The 18,543-nt window shown below is 40.6% G+C and overlaps 1 protein-coding gene across 1 annotated transcript in view; it reads right to left on the bottom strand.

Annotated features, from left to right (window-relative positions):
• The window catches only part of hcn4 (hyperpolarization activated cyclic nucleotide-gated potassium channel 4), a 112,219-nt gene that overhangs the window by 37,489 nt on the left and 56,187 nt on the right, over nt 1-18,543 (bottom strand). Inside the window, exons 3-4 of the mRNA XM_086071668.1 lie at nt 11,585-11,746; nt 4,844-5,062 (exon numbers count right to left, since the gene is read on the bottom strand). Of these exons, the coding sequence (XP_085927794.1) occupies nt 4,844-5,062; nt 11,585-11,746 (381 nt within the window). The remainder of the gene's footprint in view (nt 1-4,843; nt 5,063-11,584; nt 11,747-18,543) is intronic.

The following is an 18,543-nucleotide window of genomic DNA, read 5'->3' on the forward strand; positions in this document are numbered from 1 at the left end:
ACAGCCAATCACAGTGATCAAATGCCCCGACGCCGATTCAACATGTCGTATTTGCTGAAAAAGCACCCCCCCGACATATTCCAACTCGATTCGACTTTACGACAGTAATTTATACACTGATCAAACGGCACATGCGTCGGATTGGTGTATCTCGGCCTTTACAACATACTATGCAATGAAAACAAAATAAGACGGGGCTCGGTGAAGAGAAATATGTGCAGGGCTCCAGTAACTACAACAACTTTATTCAGTGTGGTTTTTAATCATTTGTTTTTGTTTCTATGTCAGTCAGTCGAAGCATGAGCTTAGTACATGAAAGCGGTCTATGGTTCAAAATGTGTTGGGGACCGCTGTATTGTAATGAAAAAAACAATGCTGACATCTTCGATTATTTGACTTCGACTTGAGTGTCATCATAGGTAGTCAATGACAAGAAAATCTTTATTTGGTCAACACCTAATATGTATAAATGCTGGCGGGCATCGGGTTTGATGTTTTCCCTCGGCCCGGCTGATGAAATGCAGAGTTAGAGTGCTCCTCATCCATGGTGAATGATGATGTGTTGTTTGTGCTGTGTGACAGTGCATACAACATGACCTCCTTCTGCAGCCCTCAGGCTGGCTCGAAACAGACACCTGTCTTCATGAAATGGAGAAAAATGGCCACTTTGTGTGACTGCTATTTTTGAGCTGAAGACATTTTGAAGAAGTTTAGGCAGGCAATCCTGTAAGATATTTTTTTTTTCTTATTTGTATTTATGCATTTTATGTGAAGCCCAGTGTGAATTCCCTCTGTGAAAAATGCTACATGAATAAAATTAATTTACTTACTATCTTAGGGAAATACATAAACAAATGCAACAATATTCACAGCTGGAATTTATCTTTTGTTGAAAAGTAAAACCATAAATAATCCATATCTAATTGCACATATAAACAAACTTGCAAATTATTATTACTATTACACATTTAACTGTTTTTCGTTTGTTGTTGAATAGTTTGTACGCACATTTTATGTATAGTTAATTTTCATATATTTATTATTTTATAAATCTTCTACTTCTTTTCATGTATTTTTAAGCATTGAATTAATTACAGTGCATTCTTTTTCTTACAAAATCCCTTCTCAATTCCGTAACACGGCAGTGGCGAAAAATCCCTTGCAGTGCACGGCAGAGAGCGTCTTATCACCGAAGCGTGCGAAAAAGATAAACGGGAAAACCCGCCATCTTAAAATTTAATTGCTTGCCGCAGAAATAACCTGTCTGCAGGCTGCGAGAGAGCGGGAGTGTTTCCTGAGGATCTTTAGGTAGAGGGTGAACCCAGAAAATGAAAAAGATGCCTTTGGGAGAGTTGATGGATGCCGGCTGTTTATGAACGATATTAAAATGACCCTTCATAAAAAGTTAGTTTTTTTCCCTGACAAACCTAACTTTGCTATTTGCTGAGAAACTTACTTATCCACATGGATTCCTCCTCTAAGCAAGACCTCAATACGTCTGATCAAAACAATAGCTCTCGACTTAGCTATTACTACGTCACTTTTCAGACTCGCAGCATTACTGGCGTTAGTCAGGCTGGGTGTGAAGGTGTAGCATTTAACACACCCACTCTAAACTACCTGAAAGTCCCATTACATCATCGAAGCTCTTTCACTCCCTCTCATCCACCCTCTTTGAATATAAGCGAGCGCAACATCCAACCCAGGTCACCCTCCCCTTCTCTTGTCTCCCACGCGCCACAGACGGCGAGAAATGTGGCAGGCCGGCAGCTCAGCTCATTATCGCCCACGCCGGGCGCCTGTGCAAGGCAGCTTCAATGAGCCAGCTGTCAGGGCTTCTTCCACCACCTCCCCCCCACCCCCACCGCGTTGAAGTGGGAATGCTGGGGTTCCTCGCCGCATGAGCTCGCCCACATGGAAAGATCATGGCTGCTTAGCAAAGCATCTTTCTAGAGATTCACGGTCCAACTTCAGGGCAGCGTGGACGAAACTAGGTGGTTATGAAAGATGAGGCTGAGAAACTGACACAGGCCATGATTGGCATGGATGCTTAGTGATACTTTTAAACTATCCAAAAATTTGATAGGGCAGGCAAGAGAAACCTATTCGACTATAGTAATACAGGGTGAGTGCAACTAAACTTGACAGCACGCAATAGAGCATGTCAAATCTTGGAAGTGGTCCATAGTGAGAGATGCATTTCCTACAAGTCTTCTAAAGCTAAGTCATATGTTTAAGTCTTTTGCTCCCCAAAACGTATAAAAACGTTCTATTTTAAATATTGCCACGGTCATTTATTTTTATTTTTATGCTAGAGCATACAGAAGGCTTGAGTGCAGCCTCTGACCTGAAGAGGTCACTTAAAGCAATGGTTGTTATTACAAAAAACGGACATAAGAGAGCAACCAGGGCCATGTTGAAAAAAAAGAAGCTATTTTCCTTTAGTGTTTTAAACAGGTTTGTGAATGATAATGAAACTTATTCTAATGCTAATTGCTGCAAAACGGAAACAGATAGGAATATAAATTTTTCCTGATGAAAGAAGAGACTAATCTTTATTTTGGTAGATTCCATGTTTTTATAGCAATAGAACAATATTCTGTGGGCCTTGCAAAATCAGTCAAAATCCAGTAAATCCAGCCGGGAGCGAAGGGGGTTGTTTCATCGAAAAATGGCTGGGAGTGAATGAGTTAAAAGCCTTGATACACCAATATGACGTTGGAAGTCAGGAAGTGTTCTGACGTCGGTATGCGCCATCTGATTAATGTGTAGAATCACCTTCGTAGCGTTAGAGCTGTCAACATGTTGAATTGGCGTCAGACATTTGATCACTCTGATTGGCTGTTAGTTTGCTCAGTGTTTCTCAACCCTGGTCCTTGGGGACCCCTATCCAGCCTGTTTTCAGCCAGCACAGGTGATTCAAATGATCAGCTAATCACCAAGGTCCGGAGGAGCCTGATAACAACCCTCACCTGTGTTGGCTAAGGGAAACATGGAAAACAGGTTTGAGCAGGGTTGAGAACCACCGAGCTAGGGAATCAGAACATGGGACAAGAACAGGAAGTGAGGAATATCAAGAAACAGGAAGTGATGCAAAGCCTAAACAATTTCACACATTTTGCACACTATCTCCCTTTACATTTGGATGTAATTTTAATGTCTGTCCGGAAAGAAGACCTAGAAGATGAATTTATCACTATAGGAGATACCAGCATTGTATTTACATTACTGTTAAAGTATGTGTGGATCAAATGATGAAAGCCAAACTATGGCAAGACATGGAGACGCAACTGGAGATACTGGCTTTCCCTTTATATTATACGACACTCTGTCGAGCCTGACGGTGTGCTTCACGTGGGAGCACATTGTGAGTGAATTGTGAAAAAGATATGCTTGTTTATGTTTTTAGATCCCGCCCGCGTAGAGAGCTTTCCGGTTGCCTTTTTCTAACAATGAGGAAGAGTGACTACCGCCGCTGATGGTATGGAGGGGGATTACTTCTCAAGCATGCGCAGAAGGTACTTAATAGTCGGCGTCAGTGTCCACGTTGCATCCATAAAAAGCCTTGACAGAACGAAAGGAATGTGAGAGACCTCATCAGAAAGTGACGAGACGGTAAACTTGCATCTGTGGTAAACTGTGGGCCGAAACGTAGTGTCTTTCAGCCTCCAAGACTTGGAATCCTCGGCCCCCCCCCATGGCCCGTCACGGCTACTGTGATAGACCGTGAAAAAAAACTTTGCAAGACTTGAACACGGAAACCCGTTGCACACTATGTTTCGGGCAAATGAGGCCGCTGTGGCTGCCGGGATCATAGTGTAAACGTATTCTTGTATCCTGATTGCTTCAATGGTGCTTGACTTGATTGCCTCAGCACACAAGTGGACTTTAACAATTATTTTATGATACTTTATACTTTGTACCATTTCATGGACTAGGTGGATGCTTTTTGGAAGTGAGTTACAAACCTTGAGGATAGGAATGTAGGGTAGAAGGGAAGAGTATAACAATTTAAAGAATAGTTTTATATAAGGTCTCTCTAAATCGCAGATTTTTACTAATGGTGGGAGGTTCTGAAACGTATCCATTGCAATAAACGGGGATTCACATATTGAGACAAACTAAATAGTATACTACCTAGTATCACAAACTAAACTAACTACTGTAAATTGTTGCCCATTCGGCATCCATTGCAGCCTGATCATCCTGGAAGTTTTTCGTTTTCAAGGTTTCCCATTTTTCCCCTGGTGTTTTTTCTTTTTTCTTGTCCTCTTGTGGTTCGATCAGGGGATGTCGTTGATGTGTGTCAACTGAGGGCATGTGAAGCCCTTCGAGACTCTTGTGTGATTAAGGGCTATATGAATAAATTTGACATGACATGACATGACAAAATTTGACTTGAGACCAGACGTCCCACTTTACGCAGGACAGTCCCGTATATCTAATCGCTAATAGGTGTGTTTTCGTCATACCGGAAGTAAAACTATTTCCTTCTTCCGTGTCAAAGAATTATGGGGAAAACAGACCTACTAGTTAAACGGCACAGCCAGCATTAAAAACAGCCAGGACCGAGCAAAAAAAGGTTGCATAATGGTGAGTGCATTGTCTTTTTAAGTGCTGTTGAACTGTCAACCAAGATAGGATTTAGCATTAGCTAACTTAGTAACACAACCACCAGATTGACTAGCGATTAAATTTGTTATAAACAGTCCCTGGTGAGAATTCATTGTATATTTGATTTTCAGTGAAATTGTAGTGTCCCGCTTTTTCATTTTGAAAATTTGGTCATCCTCGCTCGGTTCACCGTAATAACAATTTTTCTTTCAGGAATTCGGCGACTCACCTTCTCCTGGTACTGCCGCCGCGACGAGTCCAGCGACTGGATGAGGGCGGTGGCGTGGCCCACGAACATGGCGTAGCAAGTGGCGCCCACGATCATGCTGAGGATGGTCAGCCATACGTCGGTCATGCCCACCGGGGGGTACATTCCGTAGCCGATGCACAGCATGTGGCTCATGGCTTTAAACAGCGCGTAGGAGTACTGCTGTCCCCACGTGTCGTTCTGCGGGAGATAAAAACAAACAGAGGATGAATGCCGCCATCTTGCTAATCCATTCGACGCCACGTTCAAATGTCAGCCGGGCGCCTTGACAGCTCGCCAGCACGCCTCCTTAAAAGACGCAGAGCAATGGCAGATGTCCAGTTGAGGCAGCTGGCAGAGTGCTACGTCTCAATATAACACGCCGAGCCGACATTTTGGGCCCAAAATCGCAAAAGGGAAGCCCGAGCACAGGCGAATATAGCGTGACACACACGGGAGAGACTGCCGTGCGTGGCAGCAAAGTAGGTCAGCCATTTAGAAAAGATGCGATTTCTCGCAGGGTATTCTCATTTGTAGATAAATGCCCACCCCTCCCCCCTTCTATTTTTTCTTTTACCCTCTTTAGATCCTTGTGGTAGTTCATGGTCAATCAATAGGCGTCTCTCCTGGGGGTTGACATGTCTAAATTGCTTCCAAACTAATTTCCACAGTGGAAAAAAGCCAAAGAGATAGCCGTTTTATTAGCTAGCGCCACTTTTGCAACAATGGGGGCAGCTACTGTAAAAAGAGGCTAAAAAATGGTGTCGTAAAGGGCACATACTATGGCATTTGGGACTTTAATTGCTTATATCCATACAGGTGGGCGTCTAGAGTGCCAGCCCACCTTTCAAGTGTAAAATCACATAATGTACTTTTTTGGAACCATTTATCATGTCAAACTAAGCTAAGCAGAGCTGCAGTGATATTGGATGCACAAATTAGTTTCAGTTTCTGATAAGTGGCACATAAAGGCACTATGCAATGTTGAATGGTAGCAGTATCTAGCAAAGCCATGATACATATCCATCCATATATTAAATTAAAAACTCCTTAGTCAAAGCCAAAGGTTAAGCAGAGCTGCAGTGTTGTTGGATGCGCTGATTAGTATCAGCTTCTGATAAATGGCAAATTAACACACTATATAAAGTTACTTGATAGCAAAACTATATTAACCATATTGTTGCAAAAGCAAGATAAAGATCACATCCAGCTAAAGACTTTCAGAAATCTCTGGCACATGCTAACATCTCTGTTGACAAATCTATGATAACTAAAACATTATCAAAGAATGGATGCCATTGGAGGATGCCACAGAGGAAGCCACTGCTGTCCCGAAAAACACTCCGACAGGTTTGATATTTGCAAAAGAACACCTGGATGTTCCGCAGCGCTTTTGGCAAACTATCCTGTGACCAGATGGCACCAAAGTTAAGCTGTTAGGATGGAACAGACAACACTACGCATGTAGAGACAAAAAGATAAAGTACTGAAGTAACTATCAATTGATGAAAAACTAAAAGTAATCGGGGGAGCTGCTCTAGACTGGAATGGAAAAAGCGGAAGATGTATTTTTTTATTCCATCATGCTGAGAACTATTCTTCTAGTTATTGCAATTAATTAGACAGCGCTTACTGTGTGAAACAAAACAAAGAGCGGCCGGATGAGAGGCTTCATGTTTCCATCTCGCAGGATTTAGAGTGCATCTTTTTTTGTCGCTCAGCTCAGGGACATCCGAATGAAAGAGGATGTCGAACATTTTGTTTCTGTCGTCTTGCTAAATGGGCTTAGAAAATAGAGAAGCAAACTCCTAGAAGCAGCTTTTGGTATGACGGAATGAAGGAACAGAATATATGGGAAGTCTTCCCATCACAATTGTCCTCATAACCGACTTGGGAATGTCGGAGGAAGGTGGAGCAGATCATATTTTTTAGCATTAGTCTAAAAAAAAATTTGTAACAAACAAAGGCTTTCTGCAGTTGAGCAAATAATAACTTCCCCGACCGCTATATACACAACCTAAGTCAGCCAATTACAATTCATGCATTACATACGGCACCTTAATGATGAGCAGCGGATCCTGATGTCGCCTGACAGTTCAGCCCTGAGGTAACGTTCAATAATCCTGATGGGATGGATTGAAACTGCTGACACATTTTATCTTCAGATGAAGCATTGTTGGTCACATTTGTGTTCATTTGATCTTTCTCATCAATTACAAAACAATCAGAAAGTGTCTCAAAGTCAAATGCTGGATTTAAACTTCAAGTAACTCAATTATAATTTTTTTAGACTCTCGTGGCACATTAAGATTAGAAAAACAAACAAACAAAGGAATCAGGCCTCATCCAAATGTGTATACAAATCTGTAACATACACGTTATGCAGGGTTTTTCCTGTGTACAAAATTCAGAGGCGGCCACCTCCACCTAATTTGCTCACCACCTCCAGCCTGAGCCACTAATATCGCTCAACACAGCGCTCCAGCTGTGTTGAGTTCGGCAGCAACGCATTTTAACTGCAATTGCAGTGTTGCGCCATTATGGAGGCGCTATATCCACAGCAGTTCACCGGAAAGACCTGAAGCAACAACCGAAGGAGAAACAGCTTTCTTATTTTTAAACTTTAATGTACCCACTGATCAGTGAATTTACCGAAGAAGAAACAGATCATGGAGCAAGCGTTGCACACGCCCATTTCCTGGTTGTGAGGCAGAGGTGGCAATGATTTTAGTTAAAATAGCAAAAATTTATGGCAACTTTGTATTCATATAATGTCTCATTTTTCAAGTCCCTGTTCGTAATGGCTGCAGTAGGGCGGCCGAGAATGGTATAGGTCACCGCTGTCCTGTGGCATTCCTCTCACACCGAATTTTTTTAAATGTATATTTATATAATTATATATATAATGTATGTATTTTATAGTAAATATTGTATTTATTTATTCAAACCATGTAACAAGCACATTGTGGTATTTTGATGTTGATTTTAGTCGTTTGATTTCCACCTGTAGTGCAAATCCAGGCAAAAAGGTCGGCAGTCTGATTACAGGGTCCCTGAACGCAAGCTCGCAAAAAAAATCTCTGTCGCAGACAGGTACGTATATCGTGGGCTAAAATTAGCTAAACTGTGAAACATCTCAAGGGAGATGGGTGTGCAACATCTGTCGTTTGTCGTGATGGAAGGCGAGGCGTACGGAGCAAGCGAGCGCTCGGGATGTCAGCGAGGCAGCGAGGCACGATGAACCAAATACATCATACCTTGAGCGATGTAACTACTCATGTGACATCTGTTCTGGCACGCACAGCTGACTGCGAGCCGTATATTCCGCTCAGGGTAGGCTCTCGCCGTAATGTTTGCACAGCGGCATTCCCTTCGATTGCGTCAATTATTCAGCCACTTTTGTTAGCGTCAAATGCTAACGAGGGCAGTCACAAAGCGCGGACCTCAACCAAGGCCTCAATATTGACACAGGGCAAATCAATTTGTTTTTGGCTATGATCAAATGTTTTTCAATGCCACACCTCTAGAATACATTGAATATGTTTTAGCGCCAGCATGGCTGTCAAGTGGCTTGCGTATCTGCCTCACAGTTCTGAAGTTCTATTTAAACAACTTTTAAGCTTTTACAGGTCTAGATATTATCTACGTTATTGGAACTGTAACAGAAAAGGTTTTTCTGTCTTTATGTGCTCTGTGATTGGTTGAAGACCAGTCTAGGGTGTAGCCTGCTCAATATCAGCTGGGATAGGTTGCAGCTCAGACACGAAAATGGATGGGTGGATGGTCTTCGCATCCCCTAACAAGGTCATACACTCTAAAAAGAGAATGGATGAACCAATTTAAGATTACAAATTGAATTGTTGACAAAAAAAAAAAAAATAATCGCTTCAATTGGTAACACACAATTGAATTCAGTTAATCCAAAGTGAATATAAAGTTTAATAAATTAGGAGTTCATTCGATTTAATTGAGTTAATCCAAATTGAATATATTAATTAATCAAATTAATCCAAAGTGAATATGTTAAGTTTAATGAACTCATACATAATTCATTAAATTTAATATATTCACTTTGGATTAAGTTAATTTAATTGTGTTTTACCAATTGAAGTGATTTTCTTAAATTGGTCAACAATTCAATTTGTAATCGTAAATTGGTTCAACAATTCGCTTTTTAGCGTGTACTTAATTTGAAAATGAAGGATTTAGGTCAAATTTCAGAAAGAAAAAAAAAGCAATTTACTTGGAAATGGCAGGAGAACACTGACAGGTTGTCGTAAAGCCCCAAATAAATTGTATGGATTGTCACAAAAAAATGCTTCATTTGAAGACAAACCCCTAGAAATTAAAACATGACTTCCTTGGCTGAGGTAATGAAAACATCCCTTTGCAGTTTTGCACAAAGACTGCTTTTAACACTGAACGCAATCACTTTTAAGGGGGCACCCGCTGGGTCGAAACCAATAAGCCTATTCAATCTGTGCCGCCTTTATTCCAGCAGGGACGATCACCTTTTTTTTTTGGTCTATTTTATTTCCCGGTGATGACTAACACACAGCACACAATTGTGCCGGTGGTGCCCCATTGACGCTGACCTCCGCGCATATATTGATAAGCCATCAGTGAGGGAAGCACTCTCCTCAGCAGCATTCCGTAGAAGTGAAAAATGTACATTTGAGTTATTGGGATGTACCATTGAAGGGGAGAAGAGGTAGCTCAATCTCTAAGGCCTCACGAAAATAGGCTATAAATGACATCGGCCAACCTGTCACATGCTAAGGTAACGTGAAGCCACCGGCTGCATGGCTGATTTGGCCGCACATGGGCCACGACACGCTCAGGAACCTATAACAGATATTGGAACCTATTGTGAGACAGAAAGCTTATACGTCATCTTCACCGTCGTCAAATGCTTCTCACGTTTAATAAATAATGATGATAATGGTAATAACTAGTAAATGTAGTAGTCTCAGAAATTCAGTGATCAGAATTCACAATCAGATTTATTGGCCAAGAACATCAAAACGGACAAGGAATTTGTTTTCACAGTCACAACCCATCTGAGAAACACAAACATAACAATGTTCAACAGAGGGAGAACGGGAAGCCTGCCGGTTTGCCAATCAGCGCCCCAAGTTTCTTAGATGAAAAAAAAAGGTAACGAGGGTTAAAATAAGGCCCAAATTGTGCTCCCCCGCAAGGACTAGTGGTGGATTTTTTTCCCCCAGGAATTCCGCGGGACATACGTTGGAGTCACAGAGGACACAATTGTCTTTAGTGTTTACGAAGACACATACAGTAAGCTAGTTTCACAATTAAATCAAGGTGTTTATGGCTGAAGACTACATTTTCTATGTTATCAAAACACATGACTAAATTGTATTGAATGTTTACAAAAACATTGGTCTGTAGAAAACAGAATTTCTTTGATCTTGACAAAAACACATAGGGTCATGGATGAATTGAATGTCTTGAATTTACAAAAGATGCGTAACAGAAGACTAAACTACTTTGATATTGATGACAGAAATGCAATACCGGTACATTAGATTTACACAGGACTAAATCTGTATTTGATGTTTATATATGTCCGGTTCATAGAAAACTAATTGGCCTTGGTGTTAACAAAACACATACAAACGTGTACCAGAAGACAGAATCATCTTTGATGTTTTTGAAAACACTTAATTGCGATTTATAGAAAGATTAACTTTATTTGATGTTTACGAGAGGTTTGTTTAAATTGTCCTTGGTGTTTTAAAAACACACGTACATTTGGTTTGCAGCTTACAAAGAGACCAACGTGAGTTTAGTTAAAGGTGGATGGATAATTCACACCCACCCACCCCCGTAGTATGTTTTTTGACATAATCAATTTAATTGAATTAAAGAATTTCTGATTTAATTTAGAAATAAATAAAATAAAATAACTTTACTAATATTACTTACAGTAATATCTGGACCATAAGGCGCACCTTACTATAAGCCGCGCTAGCAAAATTTGGGGAATACTCGAGTTTGTTACACATGTAAGTCGCACCCGACTATAAGCCGCAGGTGTTTTAATTTTACCGCACCGAGTTCCCGCTATTTTCTTTTCCATAATGAGGGCGCAAATTGTCTCGCTGTCGTTCTGTCTCTCATACTGTATTTGGGCTCACTTGTTTTTTTTTTGCTCTGGCTGACGCTCTTGCGCTTCCGTTATACTGCCCCCCCTTGTGATCTAATGGATAAGCCGCACCTTTGTATTAGCCGCAGGGTCGAATGCAAGTGAAAAAAGTAGCGGCTTATAGTTCAGAAATTACTGTAGCTAAGTTGCTTTTACCTAAAGTATGCTAGCTTCTGATTGGTTAGTGTTTCGTCAGCTGATAAGGGATCACTTGTGACATTTGTATGGATGGAAAGATGTAAAAAAAAAAAAATCTGAATAAAAAAACAACAACCTGTAAATATAAACAGCAGTGCTCAGCCTTTGCACAACAATCACTAAATTGACTGCATGTGTCCACATTTAGCTGACAAATACAGTATATTTAATTTAGGCTTTAAGATGACTGATAAGCAAGACAACGTCTCCCTGGATGCTAAAGGGCTTTAGTGGAGTAATTACGGAGGTGGATGGACGAGATAAGTCAAAGCATCATCTGATTGGATCAGTTAGGAGACAGAGCGGATGGTGGGAGGGCCCACCACCACAACCACCAACGCAGAGAAGACACTTACCACCATCTTATTTTTGGACACCCAACAGTCAGCGGGGAAGTCCTGCAGCATGGGCACCAGGAACTGCAGGCAGCCGTCCCAGTGGCAAAGAAGCAGCATCATGCCGATAAGGTTGACGATCCTCACCATGGCGCTGGCCAGGTCGTAGGTCATGTGGAAGATCTGTGAGGAGAAAAGCAGGATACGGATGGTCATTAATTAAATTCCCAGACTCTCACTGGATTGCGAAGCACGCCACATTCCAGTACGTTGAGGGGGGGGGGGGGGGGGGGGGGGGGGGATTCTTTGACAATATCGTGTGGTGGCGTTGTCAATGGCGAGGCATTGGATGCCAAATTCTTTTAGACGCAACATTCTTTGGTCTTTTTGAAGGCAGCAACAAGATTAAATGTACATTCGTTGGCTCTTGTCACCAGCTGGAATGCATGAATGAATCATAAGCAGCTAGATTTCACCTTAAATGGAGCAACACATCTGACATTAACGTCAATCTCCAGTCATACACGATCCAATCTGGTGGCACATACGACTCAACAATGCCACAAGCATAAATAATATAGAGCTACTTTGAAAAGTAAAGGTTTAACCTCTTTCAGACAGTGGACAACTATTTCCTATATACAGCGCACACACAAAGATGTCTCAGCAGGTGTGGCCACAGAAGGCACAATTGTCTTGTATGGTTACAAAAATGTTGAAAATTAAATTAGATGATGAATAAATTATCTTTGGTGTTACAAGAATATATCAAGTTTGCAGAATTGTTTTTTTGTTTTTTGTTTTTTACCAAAACAGCATATTGTTTGTTGAAGACTTTAAGGTCTTTAATGTTAGGAGAACAACTTAAGTTTGCAAAAAGACTGAACTGTATTTGATGTTTTAAAAAATTGTTAGGTTCGCTGCTCGCATAGGACTTAATTGTCTCTGACCAGATGAGAAAAACACATACATTATATTTGCAAGATTTGTTTGGAAAGCATCAGGTATGTGGAAGACTAAATTGTCTTTTACGTATGTTTACCAAAACACATACATTTAGTTCCATAAAGATCAAATAGTCTTAAATATTAACTCATTCGCTCCCCAAAACATATAAATACATTCTATTTTAAACATAACCAAAAACGTATTCATACGTTCTTAGTTTTTTTTGTTTTAATGCTAGAGCATACAGAAGGCTTTGATGCAGCCTCTGAATTGAAGAGAACGCTTGAAGCAAAGGTATTATAAAAAACGGCCTACAGGTGGCAGCAGAGTATAAGAGATCAACCAGGGCCATGTTGCAAAAAGCTCTTTTCCACACTGTTTTAAACAGATTTGTCGATAGTGATGAAACTTAGCTATATTCTAATGCTAATAGAAATATACTTTTTTTCCTGATGAAAGAAGAGACTCTGATCTTTCTTTTGGTACGTTCCATGATTTTATAGCAATAGAACACAATATTCTGTGGGCCTTGCAAAAACAGTAAAAATCCAGTAAAACAGCCGGGAGCGAAGGGGGTTGCTTCAGCAAATATGGCTGGGAGTGAATGGGCTAATGGGAAAAATACATCTTGTTTGGGTGATAAGTGTAATACAAAGAGTGGAATTAAGGAATATTTTCCTTACCACCGCATCAATTGAGACAGAGGACAACAGGATGAAGGAGGAGCAACACTGTCCCTTTAGAAGATGGCTTATTCTTGATTCACTGCAATCATTCAAAAGCCAAAAGCAACACGCCTGTACGAGCATAGCTAGCCTCGTTATCGAAGTGATGGTGCCTCATGTGATCAGCATAACATTGGTATTTTAAGCTAACAACAGCCATCCATCCATTTTCTTAATCGCATCCTCACAAGAGTCGCGGGGTTGCTGCAACCTATCCCAGCCTGCTTCGGGCAGTCGGCGGGATAAACTCTGAACTGGATGCTAGCCAATCGCAGGGCACACGGAGACAAACAACCATTCACACTCACAATCACATCTAGGGACAATTCAGAGCGCTCAATTAGGCCGCCATGCACGTCTTTGGAATGTGGGAGGAAACTGAATCACCCGGAAAAAACCCACGCAGGCGCGGGGAGAACATGCAAACTCCACCCAGGTAGGCCGAAGTCCGGACTCGATACAACAGCGTGCCACCGCCTACATTTATTTATTTTTCAATTTTGACGTAGTGTTTGGCAGACGTGGGCAGGGCATCGATGTTTATGATCACAATAGACTAAATAGAGAACACATCAGGTTTCTGAAAACGGAATAGTCTTTCGATGTGGGTAAAAACCCGTTGGCTAACAAGCTAACAGCATAAGCACAGCTAATACAAGTACATACCGTAGGTAACGTTTGAGGAAATAACCGTGTGCATTATGATTCAACTGATTCAACTTAAGAGTTTTTTTTGGGTCACTTATACAGTCGTTTGATTATAATGCTACAATTGTAATTACCTTTTAAAAGAGATAAAATAAGACAAAAAAAAAAACTATAGAATTTAATTCCATACTGTGAAATAGACTATTCTGTTCATCACACATTTGTGGGCCGCGGCAAAATCAAAAGCCTTACTACTAGCCACAAATGAGCAGGTGCATGCAGATGTTCTGAGAAGCGTCCTCGGGGAGACGCTCCCCCCCCCCCCCCCCGTATCCCCGACTGGGACTTTGCTGAATCACTCCTATCATCAGCCACTCAGCCAAATACAATAATGACAAGCCGGAGCGGAGGTAACGGCGCTCCTGGGCCGAGAGTGCTTCACGTGCAGGGTTTGTTAATCCTAATGATAAATATACTCGCAAGGCGCTGCAGGACTTGTGGGCCGCTGTAGATTTTAATGGCCGTGGCCATTTGAAAGCCTCTTAATCCCACAGAAGAGCACCGCTAACTGCTCCACACCTGATTAAAATCCACTCAGGGCCTTTTAAGAGCTTGCGACTCACACCACATAGTTAATTTTTGCTGTGAGGAAGAAATGATGACGTCAATTCTTTCATCTGTTCCTTTTTGTTTTGTAAATAAATAAATATAAACTTTGTCTACCTGTTGTAGCTGTAGCTATTTTAAAATGTCAACGAGCATCATAGAAGTAACTGGTTAAGTCATTAGCTATTTTGCAAGCTATTCTAGGGCTGTAAAAGTTTAAAGGTCATGGTTTATAACATATGCCAACGTTGGTTTTAAGGTCACAGTTCAATCCGTATTTGGTACAGTCATGCAAAATGCAAAATATAAAATAGCAGTCAATCAATCATTAAGGTCACACTGGAACCTGTCGCAGCTGATTTTGGACGAGAGGTGGAAGGGTCACCAGCCAATCACAGGGCACGTTGCTCGACAAAGAACTTTTCACACTCACACTTATACGTATTAAGAGTTTAGCATCTACATTGAACCTAAATGCATGTTTTGGGAATGTGGGAGGAAGCCAAACTACCAGAGGAAATCTACATAACGACGGGGTGAATTCAAGCGAGATTTAAACCTGGATCTACGACCTGTAAGGCAGATGTGCTTACCACTAGTGCACACAACCCTGATTAATTGTTTATGTATTAAAAACGGTAAAATGCAAAACAATTTTGCATTATGTTTTTGTAATTAAAGCGAAGACTGATTTCAATAGCAAACAAAATTAATATCTTTTACACCTGTATCATTGTCACAAATGTCAAAAAGTAACTTGACATTACCTGTTCAGTCATAAAGAGATCGAATGGAAATCCATTATTTCCTGTGAGGAACAATTGTTGTCTCACCATGCTGATGTGGAGTTGATTTGTTTTCATTTGTTTTAATTGTTGTCTCACCATGCTGATGTGGAGTTGATTTGTTTTCATTTGTTTTAAATTATAGTATAATATACACATAATGGTTTCATAATGTGTGCATTACCTTTGACATCGCCTGAAACCGATTTAAATGATGTTCATTGGAACTCTTTGGTGGAAATCAACCACCTAATTGAATAAAGCGCTGATGTTTACTTCCCTGCTTGTTGATTGCATTCCTGTGCGTGTTTGTATGCTTGCGTGTTAAGAACAGGGCTGGCCGTGTTGTGCTTCTGTCGGGACGATGCGAGAGGAGCCGCCGCCGACGCGGTACCTTCAAATCACATCATCGTAACTCCATCTTGGAGGAGCGCCTGGAAAAGTGTGCCAGGGTGCGAATCAAGCGTCGGGCAGCTTTTCTCGAGAGTGGATGACAGATACACAAACAACACGCCACTTTTTCCTGCCCATTTCCTTCCTACTGATGTTTAGCCCTTGGCGCTATTGTTCGTTTTCCTTTTATTAAGGGAGTAATCTTCCTTTAAATGCGGTGGAGAAAAATCAGCTGCACAATGTTGCAGGATGTCCAATTTCCTGTCGTCGCTGTAATGGCATTCCATAACCATAAAAGTGTTCAATTCACTCTGTGGCAATTGAATAAATCATGAGGTACCCCTGATTTTCCTGTCTCATCACAGCGCTCCTGATATATTTTTCATTTAAGAAATCATATTTCCAGAATGAGTGCTTTTAAGCAAAATGGAAGCACATTTAAGCAAAAAGCAATTTGTGACACATTAAGGCCTTAAAGCCGGAAGTGGCCAAAGTCTGGTCCAGAGGCCATTTGTGGCCTGCAGCTTGTCACATTCACACATACATTATGAATAATTAAGAAGCTATAGGTAACCTAACAATCAATGTTGTTTATTTATTAAATGATTTATTGATTGATTTAATATAATGATATAATTAATATACACTTTTATTATATTTATTATTATTATTATTATTATTTTGCATTGAAAGTAAATGCTCACATAGGGTTTGGAGGAAATGTAAACGTGCAATTCTACACATTGCTAAGATGTAGCATGCTTTTCTTTAAATATATTTTGTATAGCATAATGCATTGAATTGGTTTTAGTATTTTTGATTAAAAAAAAAGTGAAAAATCTCACATACACGTGCACGAGTGCAGTCTACTGTTAAAACTGCGAAATGTTCTTTTTATGCCAGCTCTTTAGTGTCTAACATCTTGTTTCTCGTGTCCTCAGGCAGACTGCAGGAAGAGCAGCATGTGCAAAGTTAAACAATAAAAGCACAGCAGCTTACTCATTGGCAATCATTCCTAACTCTTTTTTTTTTCAAGAAAGCGGTTATAATGACAGAAACTGTATCAACAGGCAGATTATTTTGTATAGTGTCAGCCAGACATCTGCAAAAAAGTGATTATCCCAAACGCTAGCAGTGTCAATCTTAGTTTAGCTTAGCATTTAGCATGGGTTCCCCGTTTTTTATCGTCGTCCCTTAAATGAGTATGACACATTTCAAAAATGTAGCTTATTCGCTGCCAAGCAGGCGACGGTTACTGACATAGGAGCTAATCCACAACTTATCTAGGCACACTAGTAGCCAGCCAAAGCTGTTGCAAGCTACTTCCGTACAACAGCAAAGTGCGCATTCACAGTGGACACCAGACATGTGAAGGAAGAAAGCATACTCAACGTAACATACCGCTTACGCTCCAGCTAACTTCAAAATAAACTTTGTTTCCATTGATGGCAATGCAAATAGCCTTAGTAAACATTTACTTTGAAAGTGGCCCACGTCGTGGCATGATGGCTAGCTCGAATTCCCTTTTAGACATTCGTAGTTATGATTGACAACATATTCAATCGCTAATTTCGGATGCTAAGAAACCGCTAATTAATTACGCCGTCATTGTATAATACGGCAGAAGTCTTCGACGTAAGTGGCTACTGGCTAGCTTGTAGCTAGCTGTTAGCATTACCTACGGGTGCCTGCTTGGTAGCTGTAATTTAGTTTAACAGCTGGTAACTGGCTTACTTAAATTATTTTTCAATATTTTGGACCAAGGCTTCTTTGTAATTCACTCTCCATGTTTAAAGGAAGGGAATGTGACTTAAATTACACTTTACGGTCTTTTCATTATAAAAAAAAAAAAGAAGAAGAAATACAACTTTGTCTTCATTTATTTTATAAAAAACAGTTTTGCCCATTAAAAAAGAAAAACATTAAACTCAAAATGTGAATCATAGCTGTTTAGATTGTAGGAACACAAGTTTAAGCCTTTAGTACCTTGCTAGCTAACCCACCGAGCGAAACCAGTGTAGCCCTTGTGTAAATGCAAGGCTACATTAAATATAAGTAAATAGTTGGGGAAGCACAGAGAGAAACTGATTATGACGTAGAGTGTGGACTGATAAAATGAGACCGGCTGGTTGAAAAGAAACAAGCGCGGGGCTTGTTGCTCAAATAAACTAAATTCAGTATGATGTTGAGTTGTATTCGTGATCAAGTATATTTCTTTGTTTTATTGCCGGTCCATCTAAAAAAATTTGGAAGACCACTGTTTTACTGTACAATAACCTCCATCTAACGTGCTAAACAAAATTCAATACACATGACAGAGATCTGAGGTCCTTGTGAGGTTTTGATCGAAAAGCCTTGGGGGGGCAGAGAGAGGATGCGGGGCAGCTGTCAGGTCCTCGCAAAACAGATGGAGTGAGAAGTGTGTGATTTAGGTGAGAGAATGGATGCGTCATGGTGGAAACTGGCCAGGCACTGTCAGGCTTGTGTAGTGCTGAGGCGCCTTCTAAGCGCTAATGGTGATGACACTAACAAAACAACAGCTCTCATAGTGTTTTCCTTATGGCCTTCGCAATGGTACAGTCTCAGCATGTCTGTTGAGCAGTGGGGAACCCTTTTACTATAGAGGCGGTGATTCATGTGGATTGAAAACCTTTTTGGTTTATACTGAATTTAAAATACAAGATATGAGCCAATAAACGAGCAATTCTTTACTTTAATATACAAACGTATTAATATCAGTAAGTGAATGTACGCAAAGTTGAATGTGTCAATCCGTGTAATAATTACCCCATACTGCATCATCACCCGTGCTTGATTGACACAGTGTGATAAGTAATGAGTTTTATCAATTAAATCAGCGCCTGAGGATTCATTC

Source organism: Leptonotus elevatus, chromosome 3 (genome assembly GCF_054856555.1).
Source record: "Leptonotus elevatus isolate MCC_2025b chromosome 3, RoL_Lele_1.0, whole genome shotgun sequence".
Lineage (NCBI taxonomy): Eukaryota > Metazoa > Chordata > Actinopteri > Syngnathiformes > Syngnathidae > Leptonotus > Leptonotus elevatus.